Consider the following 18,990-nt stretch of genomic DNA (forward strand, 5'->3'; position numbering starts at 1 on the left):
AGAAAATCGTGTGAAACGCGTAATACAGTGCACATATTTAACACTAGATGGAGCGAAATACTTTTTAAAGAATAATTAGTTCTGTACAGTATGTCCAATTTTTTACAATTCGTTTTTGCTATTTCTCTTCAGATTGCTATTTTCCATATGTCTGCTATACCATGGAAATGGTGTGGAAACAGTGATTGAGCTCCTCCAAATACTGAGTAAAAAGCTTTCAATTAATGTATCCTTCCTAATGTTTAGTTATGTCAATGTACTCTGTATAATAATCATTAAGTGAAATCAAATAATGATTAAAATGGAGATGTGGAGTATAGCTAAGGACACTTTTACTTTCATCTCACTTAAAAAATGCTCTTCTAAAATATTAAAGGAGAGGGACCATATAACATTAGTAAATATTTCAAATTCATCCACTGGTAAAAATGCAGTTAAAAATGCCTGAAAGTTATGGAGTCTGTAAGAAACTTTTGGGGGCTCCTAATCACCCTGTGCTCAATACCAAAGGATCACGGGGTTCAAATCCCAGATGGCATAATATTGCTGCTGCATCTCTGAACAACGTACTTCACCCACTATGCCCTGCTTTATAAATAGATACATTGTTGTATCTATTTATACAGATATCTGTATTTGTGTCTATGCCATTGCTTGTAAACATCCCTGACTTACCTAGTAAAACAAAAGGAACAAAAACAATAATTGTTGCTCTTACAACATGTTCTATATTTAAAACTGTACTAGAGAGTCCAAAGAATTGCAATTAAACACCATACATAAATATTGCTTTAACATTGCCAACACTCATCTCATAAGAATCATAATTTCCTTTTAGAATTTGTACAGAACTGCAAATAAATATAAAACTGAACAAATTCTTGACTCATTTGCACTTCTCACATGAACTTTAGGACAGGAAAGCATTTGGTGAGAGAGTCTCCGTAGAGCAAATTCCATATATTGTAAGACCTCCAGTACCTCAGGTGATAATCCTTCAGTTATCTTATCTCTGTTACCTGTTCAGCTGGTTTGAAAATAAATCCTCAACGATGTTTAGATAGATATTTGAATGTTATTACACTTCAAAACAAATTTTCCAAGCCATCTAGTACCATATATATAACACATCGACAGGAATCGGAAAGTCCAGAATTGCAGCTTTTTATGAAGTTTAAAATTAATGAAATTTCATTTACAACTATTTAACTGTTATATTAAAACTAAAAGTATTTTCTAAAGCTGTGTATTAATGATTCACAAAATGCTTGAAAATGTTCGCTTGGTTGCAATACATAACTCTGTTGTTCAAACATGTGGAGCTCCTTAACCATATACAGTATGGTATAAATCATTTGACATTTAGTTGAAACTGATAATAATGAATATAAACAAGTTTCCCAGCAGTAGATATGTTGTAGATAATTTGACTGCATAGGAATGTCTTATCTCTGCATTTAACCCCTTAAAATCAATCTTTATTGAAGGATATGTTAACAGTATAAAATCTCATTGCAAAACGATAATGCAGATAGGTATTTGTTACATTTGACTGGGTAATAATCTAGTGGGAATGACATTTAAATGTTTCTCGTTCGTTTCCTTGTTAGAAAATACAACTGCTGATTTCTATTAACCAAAATGTTTTATCGCTCTGCTGTATATTATCAGAAACACGGAAACCCTATTTTTTCGCTGTTTATCTTTGAAAAGTATCCAAACTGTAATCCTGTTGAATTAGTGTCTTCCCTTTATTTTGAAGATCTCATCTCATCAAGAGCCTACTGTCTTAAACAATAAAGTGCATCGGGTCCATTTATCAGCAGACACTAGCAGTGACTTTTATCCGACGTACACCACTCAGTCCTCTGCGTCTGAGTAAACCGTAATCAATTTTATCTTCAAAAGTTAAAAATAAACTGCCAAATGAAATTGAATACCAAATAAATTCAACTGACAGCATTCAGATGAAGAGGTGATTAAGAATGAACTCCTTTATCAGTGCCTTTAATACGTTTAATGTTTTTCACCCAGAAGCCTAAGGAACAAATGGAAGTTACCAGCCAATAGACACGACAGTTAGGAAAACATAAAAATCAAAGAATGATAAAATTAGATACAAGTCCATTACAGATCTTCAGAGTTTAAATGACATTAATGTGCTTTATTTTCGGTTCTACAGTTTGGGTCAGGAAACAAGCAGATTCTTTCAAAATGTCATATATCTTTCTGCAACAATGAGAGACAGTGTTTATGAAAAAGGCCCGACTCGTTTTTTAAAATATTTTTCGTACAGAATTATAAAGAATTGTAACTATTCTTGTAACTATAATTGTAACTATTTAGCTACAGAAATACATTTAGGAATAAACCGAGAAGTCCAAAACATGATACACATCCTTTTTTGCTGTGTGCGCATCTTTGTACAGTGTAGGCAGCGACCCGTTTTTTCTAACACCTGTTGTTAGGGGGCGTGAGATGATAAAAGTTTTCCTGCCCCTGTTGCCAACGGACCAATCCAAAGTGAGCTCTTGAGTCACGTGAGAGGGGGAGGGGATTTGTTAGTGGAGAGTGAACGGCGGTTCCGAGTTTCAACCCTAAGCAACTACACAAATACTGTAGCGGCAGAGGGGATATTTAAAACAAACGTGTCGGATTTTTGTCGTGTTTGTGGGAATTACGAGAAGTAGTTTTCGCGCTTCTCATAGTGCAATGTTACAGGATTGCAATTCAAGTGAGTAAATCTTAAATATATTGCATTTAAGAACGGCTGTGATTGAACGAAAGTTGGACCATTTAATAGCGCTGGAGATGATAGCACATTTGATTAACGCCGGAGATGAAAGGCAAAGCATTCATTTGGTTTTGTGAGAGTCTGTTGGAGTTTTTTGTTTTTAGGTATACTTCTTTCCGCTGATCTCGCTCGGTACTAAGCACTCGTGGCGTTTTGAGTTTTCGTGATAAGACTGCTTGTTTAACTACAGTATGTAACGAGTGTGTTCCTAATTTGGTGACTTTACAGCACCTACATCTCTTCACACAAACTCGATGTTGGAACTTTATCGGAGTTAATCGTAAAGAACATTATGTGGCTGGTAAAACATCTTCAGGGCTTTTAAATACAGCTGAAAACGCATCTAAATCACAGCAAATTTAAAGTGATCTAGTCTGTTATATTCACTTGTCGAATTTGAAAAGTTACAGTGCATTCGCTATATGCAACAGTTTTGTTTCTGGCATCACATTAGTAACCTTTGGTTTTAGGTTAGATTAACCCAATTTGATGATAGATGGTATTTTGTTTTTCTCGGAACAAGAATGGTTTTGGATTCTTGTATGTTGCCCAAGATCACTGAAACCATCTACAGACGTATGACTAAGTGCATGAGGCATAAATACAGTTTGTGATACACCAGGCTGATTTCACATGGTGCACAGGTTTCTGCCTTTTCATTTGCGTTTTCTTTTGTAAAAGACTGCGTCGGCCAATGTTGTCTAGGAATCTACTGTTTGTTCCGCTTCGTGGGGTTCTTGACGCTCTTACTGTAATCAAAGGGTGTTTCATTCATTAAAACCTTTTGTTTACGTAGTGGTAGAACAAAACAACTACTGCTAACAACCTTGCCCACTCTCGAACTCTGTGAGAAATCCCCCCTTCAAAGTGTCTTGTTTCCATCGTTCGTTGTGCACATTTCTTTGGCTACAAGTCTGTGAAGGCTGTATGTTTATCTTAATCCTAAAGTTCATTGATTAGTATATTTTGAAGGCAGTTCGAAGGGACACGAGCGGTCACTTTATTGCCCAGGAAAGAGTAAATTATCCGGTTGTTAATCCTGTTTAAATGTATCTGAAGAACTGTGTGACCTCACATGTGGTCACACAGAGGCCCCCGTTCTTCACAGTCTTCTGGAATTCCAGATATTCAGAATACAAAATAAAGTGCAGAATACCTGTAACCTCAAAACATAAGAAATTCACGTTTCTTTTAGTGATTTAGTGAGCACAAAACATGTATTTTAATGCGATTTTCAAAAACTCCACTTGCATGAATGCTTTAGAAGAAAAAAGACTGCAGTGCCTTGTTTTAAAAAGATCAGATTAATACAGCGTTTAGATTTTATGTATTGAATAGAGTTTTGTAATACGTGCTTATTTTTATCACAAAGACCTGAGCTGCCACACCTCCGTTTTAAATTGTTCCAGATGAGCAAACATACGAAGTGTGATAATTATTTCAACCACGTGGTTTGTCTAAAAATAGGCCAGCGCTGTGATTCAGGTGTCTGTAATTATGACACAGTTCTAGCCCTTACAGGAGTGCGATATTGTTCATTGTTTGATCCAGTGTAATATATCAGTTACTTTGGAACTGCACTGATGTGGAGCTATGTAGTGCCATCGCACTGATAGGATTATACAGAGTGGTTTCTTGGTATGTGGGGGAGATTGTATGCTGTCTTCTTCATAAAATCTTTTGGCTTGTAGATAAGTGATTTGTGTTTACATTATATTCTTTGCTCTTGCCTTTTTACAAATGTCAGTGCTGTGAAAGCATCTGTGTTTTCAAATGGGTATGAACTCTTTCACAATATGTTTTGAATTTCACTACATAACAGAACTGTATTCCAAGAAGGAATAACGAAATACCACACAGTGTCACAATGTTTTGTGAAAACTTTTATTTGCAAGTGAAGGAAACATTGATAAACCTAGGAACAAGTAAAGGTTTATTTCATGCTGAAAAGAGAAGAAAAGAAACGCAACGTTTCAACTGTGGATAAATTGAGTAGATAAATTGAGAAACTTAACCCACTTTGAATTTAGAGTACAGAGTCCATCCATTTTGTAACCACTTCATGCAAGTCAGGGTCATCAAACTATTAGGAACATACCAAAAATGGTCTTTATAAGTATTTAAGTGTATGTTACTGCTTTCTTTCTTATTCTGTAGATTCACAGTATCGGTGTAATTTATGATCTGATTCTGGCACTTGGTAATCAATACAACAAAGTTAAAAAATATTGTAGATCTCTGTTCTCCTAAAGAAAATGCATGCATAACCTCCAGTTGTTCCCAATTAGTTTTTTGAGTGATTTCCAGTAACATAGTCTCTCCCCTGGGTAGCCATCCACAGGAAAATACTGTAAGCTTAATAGCCCTCACACAAACAGTACTGTGTTCAACATCCCAAAAATCATTAAAGCCTCCATATTATCTGGTCTTTCATCACATAAGCCAAGAGGACTGCTGACAAGTCAGCCAGGGGTGCCAACAGCAGCAGGTTTGAACACCCACCTCAGTTTATCGTCAGTCTGTCAATAACAAATCCACCTGATGCTGCTCTTTCTTGGTTTATTCTCTGATACATGACTTTTGAGTGGGCCAAGGAGTGACCATTTGAAAAATATTGTTTTCTCATTTGAATCGGACAGTGATAATTCTGTGGGGCATCCTTCTTTCAGTGGAGCCAGGTTAGGTTCCATGAAAACAACTACTTCCAAGAATAGAGGATATAAACAAAGGCTGCTAATGAAGCTAACCCATTTGACCTATATTCATGTTTGTGTTAAGGCTCTGTGCAAGTTTCACTGCTGTGGGTGTAAATGTTTTAGGCTCAGTATGTCATCTGTGCAATGCCCAAAACATGTTTTACAGGAGGACAAAATGACTTTTGCGAGCCGGGAAGTACCTTTGTGGTAGTCGACTGTCTTGTTTTGTAGCAGCTCTGCACCAAAGAATTGCAAATTTATGTTTAGGTCTGAAGGGTGGAGATACGTTAATTAAAAGCTGTCACCGTGTTCAAATTTAATGTTTAGATGATAGTTGCTCTGTAATCGTACTCCACTTCCCAAGTTAATGAAACACAGCTGCAGTTCTCTACAGTATTTATTATCTCTCTGATCCTGACTGCTTTCAAATACCTTAGCCTACACTTTCTAAAACGACACTGCTTGCTAGTTAGTTTAGTTAGTTTTTTCCAGACAGTGCTCTTTTTGTGGTTGCGCCATGTGCAATGCTGTTACGTAGCTGAAGCTTTTTGGCAACATCCGCTTGGTGTTAGGTCTGTTGTGCGGCTGGTTAGCAGAGGAAGTTTATTTCTTCTTTCTCATTGTGGTGTTGCGTTTGCTAAAACTCTTCTTGCATTCAACCTAGGAGCAGCTCTTCGCGGATGGAAGTCTAGTGGGATCTGCCGTTAACGTGGCCAGGATTTCTGGAGCACCCGTTGGGATGTTGCGACAGAGCGCCAGTGGCGGCACCAAGCGCTCCCTGGGGATTGCACGGCTCTCAAACTCGAACTTCTTCCCCCTGTCAGCTGGCACGGGGACTTGGGGAATGGGCCGTGGTACCAAGAGCAACTCCCTGAGCAGCATCAGCTCCAGCTCGGATGGCCTGGAGAATCCCGGGGTGGACCCTGACTATATAATGCAGCTCGTCAATGATGTCCGCAAGTTTGCCGATGTGCTTCTCCACCTTAAAGAGGCTTTTCGCGCTGAAGGTGGGTTCGGGAATCCATCCTATATTAAATGCTGCTCGACGCAACCCCCCATTCTTTTGGTAATGTAGAAGCAGGTGGGACGCTGCTGTCATACCCTTAGGCAAAGTTTTTCAGTCATATTGTGCCAGTAAAATACCCTCCTGGCTGTATAAATGGATACAAATGTAAGTCACTTCGGATAAAAACATCAGCTACATTATTATTTTTAAGGGCCTTCTGAGTTTTTTAGAAAGCAGTTTTTCTCAGTGCACCTAGAAATATGTCAGATGAATATTTGCTTGCAATAAAGGAACAGTACATATGTTTATAAAACTATTGTTTTAAACTAATAGTGTTAATGTGTGCACTTTGAATATGAACTTTTCTCTTTATTAAAGTTGTTCTTCTAGTAGTTGTTCCTGTCAGAGCTTCAGAAGTGAAACACAACTGGGATATCTTGGGGGGGGGGGGGGGAAGGTACTTGCATTCAAAATGACATTATACTGTAGGTCCACCTGTTACAAAGTGTGCTCATTAAACCTGACCTGACCAACAGATAGGATATTCAAAGTGCTGTCTTATTCTTACACTGACCTGTTTCCATCCTCTCGGTCACTGACTCCAGTGAACCAACTTTATCTGGTGTCTGTACTGGGTGAGAGTTGCAGAATGTTTTCCTATTCTTTGCATTGTAGGAGTATCTGTCAGCTGCATAGGTAAACCTCATAATTTGACAGTGTTTTGATGAACTGCTGCTTAAGAATTATAGAATGCTCTGTCTACCTGAGAATTTATTGCGCTAATGTGTCATCTGTAGAACAATACACAACTCTTCACATACTGTTTAGCCCCAAGTTATTTTTATTACTGTATTTACTTTTTGTTGTAGCTAGTCATTGTTTTTGTTCACCTTAATGTTTTACAGGGAACCCTTCCTTGTTTACCTTTTTTAATTTTTAAACAAAAATCTTAGAAACATTGAGCCAAGCCTATTTCATCCTTTTAAATGTTTTCTTTGGTTCGCTTAAGAAACTAATACCTGCGAATCTGTTGTTACTAATGCAGTGGCAGCAAATATGTGAACATAGCAATGTATAATCCAGCATTACCTTTTTGACAGAAATTCATCATTGTAAAACCACATAGATCAAAGAATACCATGTATTGCGTACAAGAAGGCATGTTGCTTTCCACTGTGGCTTCTGATATGTGTATTTTCAGGCTTTGTGACACCTTCAGTAGTTAACTAAGGACAAGATCAATTAGATAAATTATTTAAATATACACAGTAGAGAACAGTACTAAATATACACAATAGAGAATAGTATTAGAACAACTGCTTATATTATCAAGTGATAAATAGATAATATATGTGATACCTACCAAGTGCAATTAATTTACATTTAATTATATTTTTTATTCATGCAGTGGGGCTGACGTGGAAGGCCATTGCCTGTGGGTTTCCATAGAGAGTATGTTAAATAGAACCTGCTTCCGTAATTAAGAATGAGTTTTTCCACACATCACCTTCTTGAACAGTTAACCGAATGTATGCCAGCTGCGTCTGTGGCTCCATGACAATTTTCAGAAAAATTTAGTCTTAGTAAAATTTAAAAATAACTACAAATGGGAAAAGGTAATTGATATTCTGTGTGGGTGATTGTCACATTCCTGTCCCTGAGGCTGAGCCAAGCTGAATCATTCCCAAAGCTTTGTAATCATTGAATTAAGTCAGTTTGCCCTCAGACTCCCTTCAGTTGTGTTCCTCTGTATGATAAACAAGCTGCTTTCACTGTTGATACCTTGCATTGTAGTCATTTTTGAACAGAGATTGCTTGATTTCTCCTAGTTAGAAGATGGCAGTAGTACAGGAGGAGCTATTCTCTTGCCTTTATGAATTTTATGTATCCTATTACTTCTGGTCAGAAGTTTTGTTTACTTAAATCATCTAAGAGAGGTATGAAGATGTAGGTTGATTCTAAGGAAAATGGAAAATTCAATCGTTTTTAAGGATGATTTTAAAAAAAATAAACCAAGTCAACATTATGATCTCTGAAATTCCTTAGTGCAACAAGTCAAGCCTGAACAATCAAAGCTGTTTCTGTTCAGAAGAGTATACAGTACGAACAAACAGAAACTATTTATTCTAAGAGTGGCCTATACATTAATTTTTTTTCTAATATTGACATTATGTAGCATATTAATTTTCTTCTACTAGAAACACTTATCCTAGTTACTAAATAGAATGGTCCTCTAGGGCCAAGTTTTAGGTCAGTACACCTCAATAATGAGCCTTATCAAAGTGAAATCTGTTATCATGGTTTGAGTAATAGTTTGCTTCCTGGACACCGTTTCAGTTTTCAGGTCTGCAGAAGCTGTAGTTGTAAATAGGGAAGTTCTTTTAGGCACCAAAGGACGTAGGCCTATCTATTTGAGTTTAATGAAATTCTGGAGCAACACACATCATCTGATCCTAACTTCAGTTAATATTACAGTACATATAGAGTAACTCGGAAATAGACTTCTTGAAGATAATGATCTTGTCTAGTTTAATTAAGTTATGGGTCAGCAAACATCTTCAAAGTGTAATTTGTGGTAGTTAGCTGGGTGGATCCAGAGGACTGGATGTTTGAGCTGAGAATAGACACTATTGTTCAACTATCAGATAAAGTATGGCTGAAAATAATGTACAGTCTCTTCAGTACTTATGCCTGGTATCATTATGGTTGTTATACAGTATGTCTACTAGGAGATCTTTCATCCTAGATTATGTTTGTTGTTAATCACTCTATTTATGTGGGGTGTTTTTGTGTATAGTACCATACAATACCTAAATGTTTCTTTTATGCAATTTTAAAATATTCTAGGCTTCCAAGATTAGCATAAATGTTGAACTTTTTAATTGCAATATGAGAATGGTTGTATACTAAAAGCTGTGATTTCTGTGAGTTTCAAATAAGACTGGTAATGTGACACTGACCACATGTCCTAAAGATCGTCTCTTGAGCGGTTTGTCCAGACTGTTTGGCTGAAAATTCACTTTCCCATCTAAGAATAGCAGGAACGTCTATTCCCTGTGAAAAGCCTTGACCGGTTTGAATAAAAAATTACTTTTTTTTTTAGACATTTTACTCTCGTCACCTTAAATGGTGATTGTTATCGGTTGTTTATATTATGAAGGGTTTAATGTGGCCCAGAAGGGTAATCCTCATGTTAAGGGTACATCTTTGTGCATTTTTATGTGATGTTTTCTGAGAACAGTTTCAGCGATCCTAAGCAACAGATGCTGCCTTTGCTGTGATAGTTGTATTTAGAATAATACATTTTATTATTGGTATAGTACTAGTTACCTTTCAAATGGTTTACAGCCTTAGTAACCCCTGCATTAAAGGTATGCAGTATAATGTAAACTTCATGTTTGCAGAACAAAGGCTTTGAATATGTTTAAATATACCAATAATATTAATTTTTTGTTGCAGCTTAATTTATTTCACTCTTTGCTCTGTTAAGCAGAATGGTAGTTAGCTTCTGTCAGCATGATCAAAGGTAAAGGTTCCATCATGCTGAAGAAAAGAAGATTCTGCAGACAAGTGTTCCCTGGTGACATTTTCTGCAAGTCAAGCAGCTTCAGTTTTGTTTTTCAGTATACCACTCAAACTTCCTACAGCATTTTTCCTTACAGAGGTTTTAGTATTTTTTTTTCTTAAGCAGGCATTTGTTTTGCCAGAGGTAGAATTAACACAGCACAGACTGGCGGCTGTAGATTTTTTTTAAAAGATGTTTTTAACCTGATGACAGCATGGATGAATACATACCATTTGCTGGATATTTTAAAAATGCCTGCCGTAACAAATGACTAAAGGTATGCAGGAGAGTGCAGTCTATCATTTTAAAATGATGATGGCAAGTATTTCACAAACTGCCTCTGTAATGCACTGAAAAAATGAGGACTGTAATTCTGAATTGGATTAACATGTTCTGAAGGTATCTGCATCACACCTCACACCTACTTTCATTCCTTTGCCAGCTGTAATATGCTAGCATACTTAAAGCAGAGATTCGGTTTGTTTGGCTATTCTGTGAGTCTCTATATTTTCCTCTGGGGTGCATGTATTTCCTGTTGAAATGGGGGCCAATACAAGGAATTTGCAACATTCCTGTAAGTGTGCTTTCATAGCTGTGGTTTATGACGCAAACCCTGCTTTTCAGTTCTGTGTTAAGTTCTCCTCTCCATACAACACTTGTAAAAAACCAGGAGCTATTGACCTCTGCTCTGACCTTTCCCTCCCCTTCCTAAGAACAGGAAGGAGACTGAATTAAAAATGACTGATTTCAAATCACATTATTTTCATTCCTATTAATTTCTGCATCTTTTTAAGTTATTACCTTGTAGTGTTGGCATTCCGTTTTTCACTTCAGCTTAACCTGGGGTATTTTGTTGCTTAAGAGCTATTGTGAAAATGCTCATCTTTTGAATTGGAACAACATGGTACACAGCTAATGCTCTGGATTAATATAAAAGAAAAACGTAGCTGGTTTCACTTGTTCTGTAAGTGGGGGTCATATGCGTAATAACAACATTGTCCAAAGTCATACTGCATTTTAGGCTGACTCAAGCATAGCCAAAAGAATTTGATATAGATTCAGTCCAAGAACCTCTGATTGTACCTAAGTTATTTTCAGTGTTTTTGATGTTGAAGTGTTCTGTACAGCACAATAGATCAAACAGATTTATTTATTTGTCTTTTTTGAGCCTCTCACTGCAACTGCATCCTGACTTTGAACATCTTCCAAATCTGCAGATTCACCATCCTTCAAAAGCTATCTGCTGCCAGGGAATATGGATATTTACAGTAGAAGTTATATAAATCTTCAGTCAGCATTTAATTGCATTTTGAATTTGTCTTGACAAACCTGCCTTCTTAAAAAAGAGCACTACCAACTCTTGGCCTGATCTCGTCAATTCTTTTTGAAGCTAATCCGGACTGGGATTAGAGGAACACCAAGTTGTTGTTATAAGTGGTGGTCCCATAGGTGGAGCTCTTCCTTCTGCACCAGCATTGCCAAACCAATGACCCAGGAGGTGGTTCTGGTGCTGTTGGAGCTGCTTTCTTTCAATAAGATGTTAAACTGCAATCCTGACTTCTTTGTCATGACAGATCTGTGGCTCTTTTATTGGAGGAGTGGTGTTAATTCTGGATCCTTTGCTCCATTCTGGGTTTGCAGAATCTGAAGCAACATCTTACTTCTCTACTTGATCTGTTGTGTAGAGAGGAGTTTCCCAGCCCTGGTCCTGTATTTACATTGTCTTCTCTGGTTTTTGCTCCAGCAAGTTCTTAACTACACAACTGATTTACGTTTGTGCATGGGGCACATTTGTTGATTTACTTACTGTTCTTAAAAGCTCAAACAGAATTTATAATTGGTATCATCCTAGTTTTGAGTTTTAACGCTGTTCTAAGATGTGTTTTCTGAACCAATTAGACCTCTGCAGAAAGTAAAGAAAAATACTCTTATTTTGAATTTTGATACATTGTCAACCCCACCTTTGCCTGCTTATCATCAGTTAATTAATTCATAAGAACTGTTTAGTCAGAAATAACAGCAAGTGATTTGAAGACTGGGCTGTGTCAAGTTGTATGTGTGTTCTTGGGAACTATACCCTTGAAAGAGGGTGTTTTTTTACTTTCAGGACTGACCAAAGGAAAAAGTTAAATAAAAGCCTAAAAAAAACAAGCTGATCAAGGAAGTCCTCATTAACACTGGAGATATACGAAGGAACACTGGAAGAAAAGCCAGCTCACACAGTCTTCTTCCAGGACCATGGCTGGGAACCACAGGTGTAGAGGAGTTAATGGCTGCCTTGCATCAACATAGTGGTGGCTTGAATTCAGCAGTGGAGGAAGCCGTTCCCCCACCTGTATGTAAAGCAGTTTGAGGTCCTTTTGGGTATAAAATGTTACCTAAATATAAGTAAGGCAATATCATTGAATGGGCCTGCCAGGATCCCCCACAACCCTGTATTGGATAAAGGTTTTAGAAAATGGTCGGAATAATGAATATTTAAAACTATTTTATTGCTTTAATAGAAATCCACACGAATCTTATTTGAATATCATTTTAATCATAGAATGTGCTACATGCTACATGTGAAAAGCTCTGGGAAACTTCCAAATTCCATGTGTTTGTCTTCCAGAGATAAGAAAAGTGACCTTTTTCAGTATCTGTAGCAATTTTTTTCCCACTCTTGCAGCTTCTCAAGGTTTTGCTATCTAGTGTATTTTTAACTACCGAATCAATATTGACCATTATGGCTGGGGCTATTAAGGGAACAGCTAATCATTTTGATACAAGCAAATAAAAGCCCCTCAGTTTCCAAAGTAGAGCTGTAGTTTCCTACCATCCCCCACTCACATACACTGCATTCCTTTAGAACAAATGTTCACTTGTTGCTATAGTGCCTTAGATCAACAGTTGCTAGGTATTTGATAATCTTAAATGCAGAAGTGACACTTAAAATTTCATTGTTTCTCTGAACACTCTTCCTTTTTGTTGTGTGAATTGTAATCTAAAATTGTGTTCTGTGGTTTTGGACAAAGCATCACAACTGCTATACAAGTAGTGAAATGTTTTCACTGAAAATCAATTCATCAATTTCCCTACGGGATTAATAAAGTATTATCTATCTATCTAAAATAGAGAATTGCAGTTGCTATAGTGTAGAACTGCTTCTGGTTTATTTTATGCCTTCCATGGGAAAATAGAAACTTACCTTGTAACTTGAATAATTCCATATTTTTTACATTGTTGTTCTACATTATACACTTTAAACTACTTACATCTGGCCTTGGGTCTTGTTGAAATGAATGGAGGCGATTTCAAGTTGCCTTAATCTATCTGTTGTGAACATGTTATGAGTGCAAAGCACTATTGCAACAGCACTGTATATCGTAACTGCAACTATAGTCCTTTCAGGGACTCCTTTGTTCATGAAAATATCAGATCTTAGAAACCAGATCTAACAAGATCTGGGTTTGCAGAGTTAATGGGAGGAAATCTTTAATTACAGTACTATGTTGGCTCTAAATAAAGTAGCATGGTAGTAGGAAATAATTATTTTTCGTGGCTTCAATTGAAGTGAGAAACTTCAAGAATCTGGTCCTTCCCGAAGCACTATATAGGGCCTTACTACTGTCAGTATTGTGGAGTTATCTCTAAGTAGGAAAATATTGTGGTAAGTTCCTCTTCATGAAGTCAAAACTGTTTCCCAACAGTCTGTGTACTGTAACAGTTCAAGGTTAAGCAAACCAGCAAGTAAGCTGTAAAGTTAACATTCTATTTAGAAACAAGTAGAGCTTAATTCCACACTGCAAAGAAAGAAAAATACAGTGTTTCAGCTCTTCCAGGTGTCTCACCTGTAGAAGGCTCTATAGTCAAAATGCTGTTTTTTCATCATCATCACTAGGTTTTATGCTAATCTTATTCAGTGCGAGTTTACTATTTTCCATTGTCAAGTGACATGCTTTGAAAGCAGAGGACTGAACATAGAAAAACACAAGGCACGTTCTTGTCCGCAGCTCGTAAATTTGTATTTTGTATGTTCTCTATGCTGACGTGTTAAGAATTGTAAAGTTTTTTTTTAAAGTTTACATTCCTTTAAAAACGTAATTATGCAAAGGAGCTTCTATTTTTGTTACATAGAAACATCTGATATATGAATTGCCTCTGGGATTCCGCTATTCAAAATGCAATATAAAATACAGTGATGACCTTTTTAAAAAAATGGTTCTGTTTTTAACCTTTGAAAATGTTTTTAAAGGCAACTGGTTTAGTTGTAAAACGTAGTTTTCATCAGGAAAAGCTAGTATTCAGCATCATTCTTTTACATAAACCTAAATGCACTGTTCAATTTAATTTTCAACCAGATCTGACAGAAAAGGTGTTATGTGTTGAGAGGAGCTGAACAAAGAGCTCTAACAAAGTGTACAGTGCAGTATCATTATTCCTTCTACTATATCATGACTAATCTGTATGGCAATAATCCAAGAATGTTAGAACTCCCTATTCTCTTGAATTACATTTTGTCATTGACTTTTGAGCACAATGATTCTGATTTTTTTTTCCATTTTGAAACCAAATTAATTTTAAGGTTATTTGACTGTTATAAAAAACAATTTTACCATACTGTGCTGCAGCTCAGCACTGAATATCCTATTAGGTCTTGTATATTAATGCACCTGTACTAACCAGATCTACATAATTTATAAAGTGCTTCAAGATATGTTTATTAAAAGCTGTTGTGAGAACATTTGATAGACCTTTACATTTTTTTTAGGTTTCTTCTTCATGAATCAAATTTTAAGAGACTAAAGCTATCAGGGTAACTACCAGAATGCTTTAAGGCAAGCCAGTTAAAGGTTAATGAAAAGCTGAACAATAAAAATGAGTAGCAAGAAGAATTTTTGTTTTTATAAACTTAAGAAATTATTTCATTTGAAAGTTTTTATATGGGGACAAACCGTGTTCTTTTTTTCATGATTACTTTGTGGAAAATTTTGACTTTTATCCGTGGTCCTTTGAGACTACCTAAAATGACATTAGTGATTTTTTTTTTAGTAATGGCAGAATTTTCTAAAATTAAAGACTTTTAGACCTCCAAAACAAAACGGTGCTTATCCGAAGCCTAAAATTTTCCTTGTTGTTGAAGAGTGCTGTGAAAGACTTTGGGCTTGAAACCAAATTTTGTCGGGTCTTGAGCTCATGGTTTGTTTAGAGGTACTGTAAGTTCAGTTTTAAGAGTTTTTCTGATATGAGTTTCAATCTTACTTTGTAAGTGTTTGCTGTAAACTGGGCTAACATTCCAAGTAGTTCCTCAATGCATTTTAGGAGTAATTTTTGTCTTTTTCCCTAGTCAGCAGTATTGCCTTGATAAGCAGTTTGTTTTATTTAATTACATTAATTTGTAGCTATGGAGTTCCCTGCAGTTACTTATCACTTAGTACTAGCAGATTATAGCCCAGCTGGGGGCTGGATGGGGGCAGGGCAGCATATGGTGTTTTTGTTTAAATTTGGGGAAAACTGATATATGTTGAAATCCAGCAGTTGTACAGCACTTTTCTGTCCTTTCAGGAAATTGGGTTGTTTGTAACATATCTCACAAGCCAAAGTCATAGTTCTCAGTGTGTGTTGTAACTGAATAGATGTATATTGCTTTTAAATTGACCTACAGAAGTGTGGCAGGGGGCATCTTTTGAAGTGGCAGAATAGACTTCCATGTTATTTGTAGTGTTTAATGACCTGGCACATTTGGACAAAGGTTTGTGGGCCATTTTTAAACCTCAGCCTTCACTGTGCCTCAGTTTTCTGGCTGCATTTCCTAGAGGCTGGATTTATGGTTATGAGTGTTACTGCAGTTCAGTGAATTTGTTATGGTGCAAGTGGAACAGTTAAAGAGCCATAGAAATCAGACCCAGCATTGTGTGAAGCCAGTTTGTGTTTGGAAAATTTATCACTGCGGATAAATATAAAGCAAAGAAAAGGAAGCTTAACACTCTACATTAACTGAAGTGACTAATATTGATGTAGCCTAAGATAATTTGTTATAATTCCTATCTTATTTTATATGCATTTTTTCAAAAGCAATACTCCATTGCTTTTTATATATTTGAATGCCCCTCCCTCCATCTTTTTTTCTTGTGTTTAATTGCAGTCCTGGAACGTGAATAAGAGGCAATTAAAAAGAAAAAGTGGACCCTCAGTTAGGTGTGATACATATGTTATCGGGTTTCCACAAGTAGAAGTTCACAAGTGCGTTATTTCTGTTAATTTTATGGCATGTTTGACATCTTCAAAAGAAGCACGAGGTGCAACTTCCATTAATGAAATAAAGTTTGGAATGCTATGGCTGAATTTTCATGTTGGCTGTTTCCCTTTTAGACTTGACTCCATCAAGCCATGACCGACAAATCCGCGCCTTCTTCATTAGGAAGAATTCGTAAGACCTCACGGAGAGCTAAAGTTTCAGTTAAACTCATCCCTGTAAACTGCATTGTTTATAAAGCCTGTGTAAAATGCTCAGTTGATTAAATGAATTGGTGTTACTCTCTTAAAGCTGCATGAGCTGTTGACTCCAAGCAGAGATTCATTCAGCCAGGCAGGAAAGGATCACTGGTCAGAAGAAACTTGGAACTAAAACAAACATTTGCCCACCTGTTGTAGATTGCTTGACTAAGCTGGATGCAAATCAGCATTCAGGTGTTTCCACAAATCCATAGGTACGTCTCTGTAGCACAGCACTTTATGCAACGTGTCTAATGAAAATGTAACTTCATTTGACATTATGCATTTTAATCAAAGGGTTCGACTGAAGGTTCCTACTTCCTACTGTTTTATGATTGGCATTTTGTATATACACTTAATTTGAGTCCCTTAAAGTTAAAAATAAACTACAATAATGTACTTTATTAGTAGTCTGTAATACTGTCTTTTGCAATATAGTGAATTTTAAAAAAACCCAAGAACAGTGAAGTAGACTTCACAGATAATAGATAAGCAGCTTGTAATGAGTGAGTCATATCAACAGCATTATGTGTAAAGGTTCAGGCATGTTAGTTGGTGTATGGGGGTTGAGTGAGGTGCTTGGATATCCTGGATTTGTTAAGTAGTGTGGGCTAATAATGGGTTCTTTTTGAATAGATAACACAAAAACAACATGTTGGCCTGTTTTATGTCTTTTCAGAAAACCCAAAGGCATTACTTTGCAATGAATCATTTTAAAAATATGATGAATATATCATAGCTTTTAGGATAGGACTTTTTATTAAAGAGATTTTCAGAACAAGATATGTTCCTACAGGTGTTGGTGTCAGGTTTGTTTTACAGTGCAATTTAGCTTTAAATGGTCTGAGCTATTTGCACTCCTTCTGTTTTCTTTCAACTAGGTGCTATAAAAGCATTCTATTTCAAAAGGTGAAAGCCTGATAAGAACTAAAAAACAAATTGCCAGAGAAAAAAAGTTTTATCATCAGGAAACTAGTGATTAAAAGTCAGTGTTTACTTTATAGCTTTGCTTGATCACAAACCTAGACAGTAAACTGATCCTCTGGAGCAGATTACAGGCTGAACTCCCCCTCTGGATTAGGACAGTCTGCAGCAGAAGCAACCCTTCTGCTGAAATGTTTGTAATGATTTAATAAAGCTCCTATAAGGTACAGGTCTATAAGGCAAATGCCTTACATGTGTAAGGAAGCTTCACACAGAGAAACTGTTTCTTCTTTTTGATGATTGATTCAAAGGTTTAGGTTCATGGCATTATTTTAAACCTTAAAAGTACAACAGGACACAATTACTGCATATTTAACCGGGCTTGTTATTTAATTATCTGAATATGTTGGAGAGGTTAATAACATTAATGATTACCCTAATAGGATAGTCTAAATCAAAAGGCACAATGAAAAGGAGATTATGGTCCTGATTCCTCAGTTGTCTTTTTTTGGTCTTCTTTCATGAACAATTCTTTACAGTACAGAAGAGTCACAAGAATTTTAGGGTAAACAATGCATCTTATGTTTTCGGGGTAGATTTAGCACAGCACATTTGCAAGGTTATCATAATAAATTTGCATCTTTCTTATGGTGGTTCCACGTACTTGCTTTGTATAATGGTTTACCTTACCCTATGTCGGTATGCTCCACCCACACAGTACCCCTTGCTTATATCTATACAGTGCTGTACCACAGTAAAACCTCTATAATGGAGTACAGATGTTCAACATGCAAGTGAAATATTGAACACAGTTCAACTGGACAGACACTGTGGCTTTAAATTTTTGTCTACCTGAGTAAATGTCTCATAACTGAATTTTTTGTGCAGTCTGAGCCTCAATTTTTATAGACTATCGATTTATGCAATACTTTAAAAAGCTCTCTTAGGGCTTTTTTTTATTAAAGGTTATTAAAGGTTTAATCTAAGTAGCTTCCTAATAAATATTGTTAGAAGATAGTCCTTTGTAATAAAATTTTCAGTTAATGTGTGCTAGGCATTCAAAGGATTTGCCAAATGTGTTAAATTCTATTTAGAGCAAGACACTGGGGTATTTTGTGAAACACTCAGAACTTCTTATCATCACCACTCCTGTGAAAAGGCCAATATACCCATGGAGTGGTCCTGTCAGTTGTGTGTAATTATGCTAAACTTCATATTTAAAAAAATAAAAAGGGACCATATTTGATGTAGGGTAAGGAAAACATGAACAGACATAGCGTGTAGTGTAGCAGGGGCTATATTATGGCTGACCCAAGGGGTGAAAGAAGAGGTGGGGTGTCTCATATAATCACTGGGGGGGAATTAGTTTGTGAGCAGAAGGAATGGTTATAGGGGATGAATATGTGTGGGCCTCTTAAGAATTATCCTAATGGAAACAATGCATACACAGCATATCAAGTGTTTTCCTTGATCCCATTGTTAGTGACAGCGATAATTTATGACTGGGTGAAATTTGCATTATTCATAAAGA

The 18,990-nt window shown here is 36.4% G+C and overlaps 1 protein-coding gene across 2 annotated transcripts in view; it reads left to right on the forward strand.

The window, feature by feature from the left end:
* Positions 1-2,593: 2,593 nt before the first annotated feature.
* The window catches only part of arhgap29a (Rho GTPase activating protein 29a), a 49,722-nt gene continuing 33,325 nt past the window's right edge, over positions 2,594-18,990 (forward strand). For both annotated transcript variants that reach the window (XM_088926675.1, XM_088926676.1), the window contains exons 1-2: positions 2,594-2,734; positions 6,155-6,497. In XM_088926675.1, coding sequence (XP_088782801.1) covers positions 6,230-6,497 — 268 coding nt within the window. In that variant the 5' untranslated portion in view covers positions 2,594-2,734; positions 6,155-6,229. The remainder of the gene's footprint in view (positions 2,735-6,154; positions 6,498-18,990) is intronic.

The sequence above is a fragment of the Atractosteus spatula genome, chromosome 11, assembly GCF_055471065.1.
Source record: "Atractosteus spatula isolate fAtrSpa1 chromosome 11, fAtrSpa1.hap1, whole genome shotgun sequence".
Taxonomy (NCBI): domain Eukaryota; kingdom Metazoa; phylum Chordata; class Actinopteri; order Semionotiformes; family Lepisosteidae; genus Atractosteus; species Atractosteus spatula.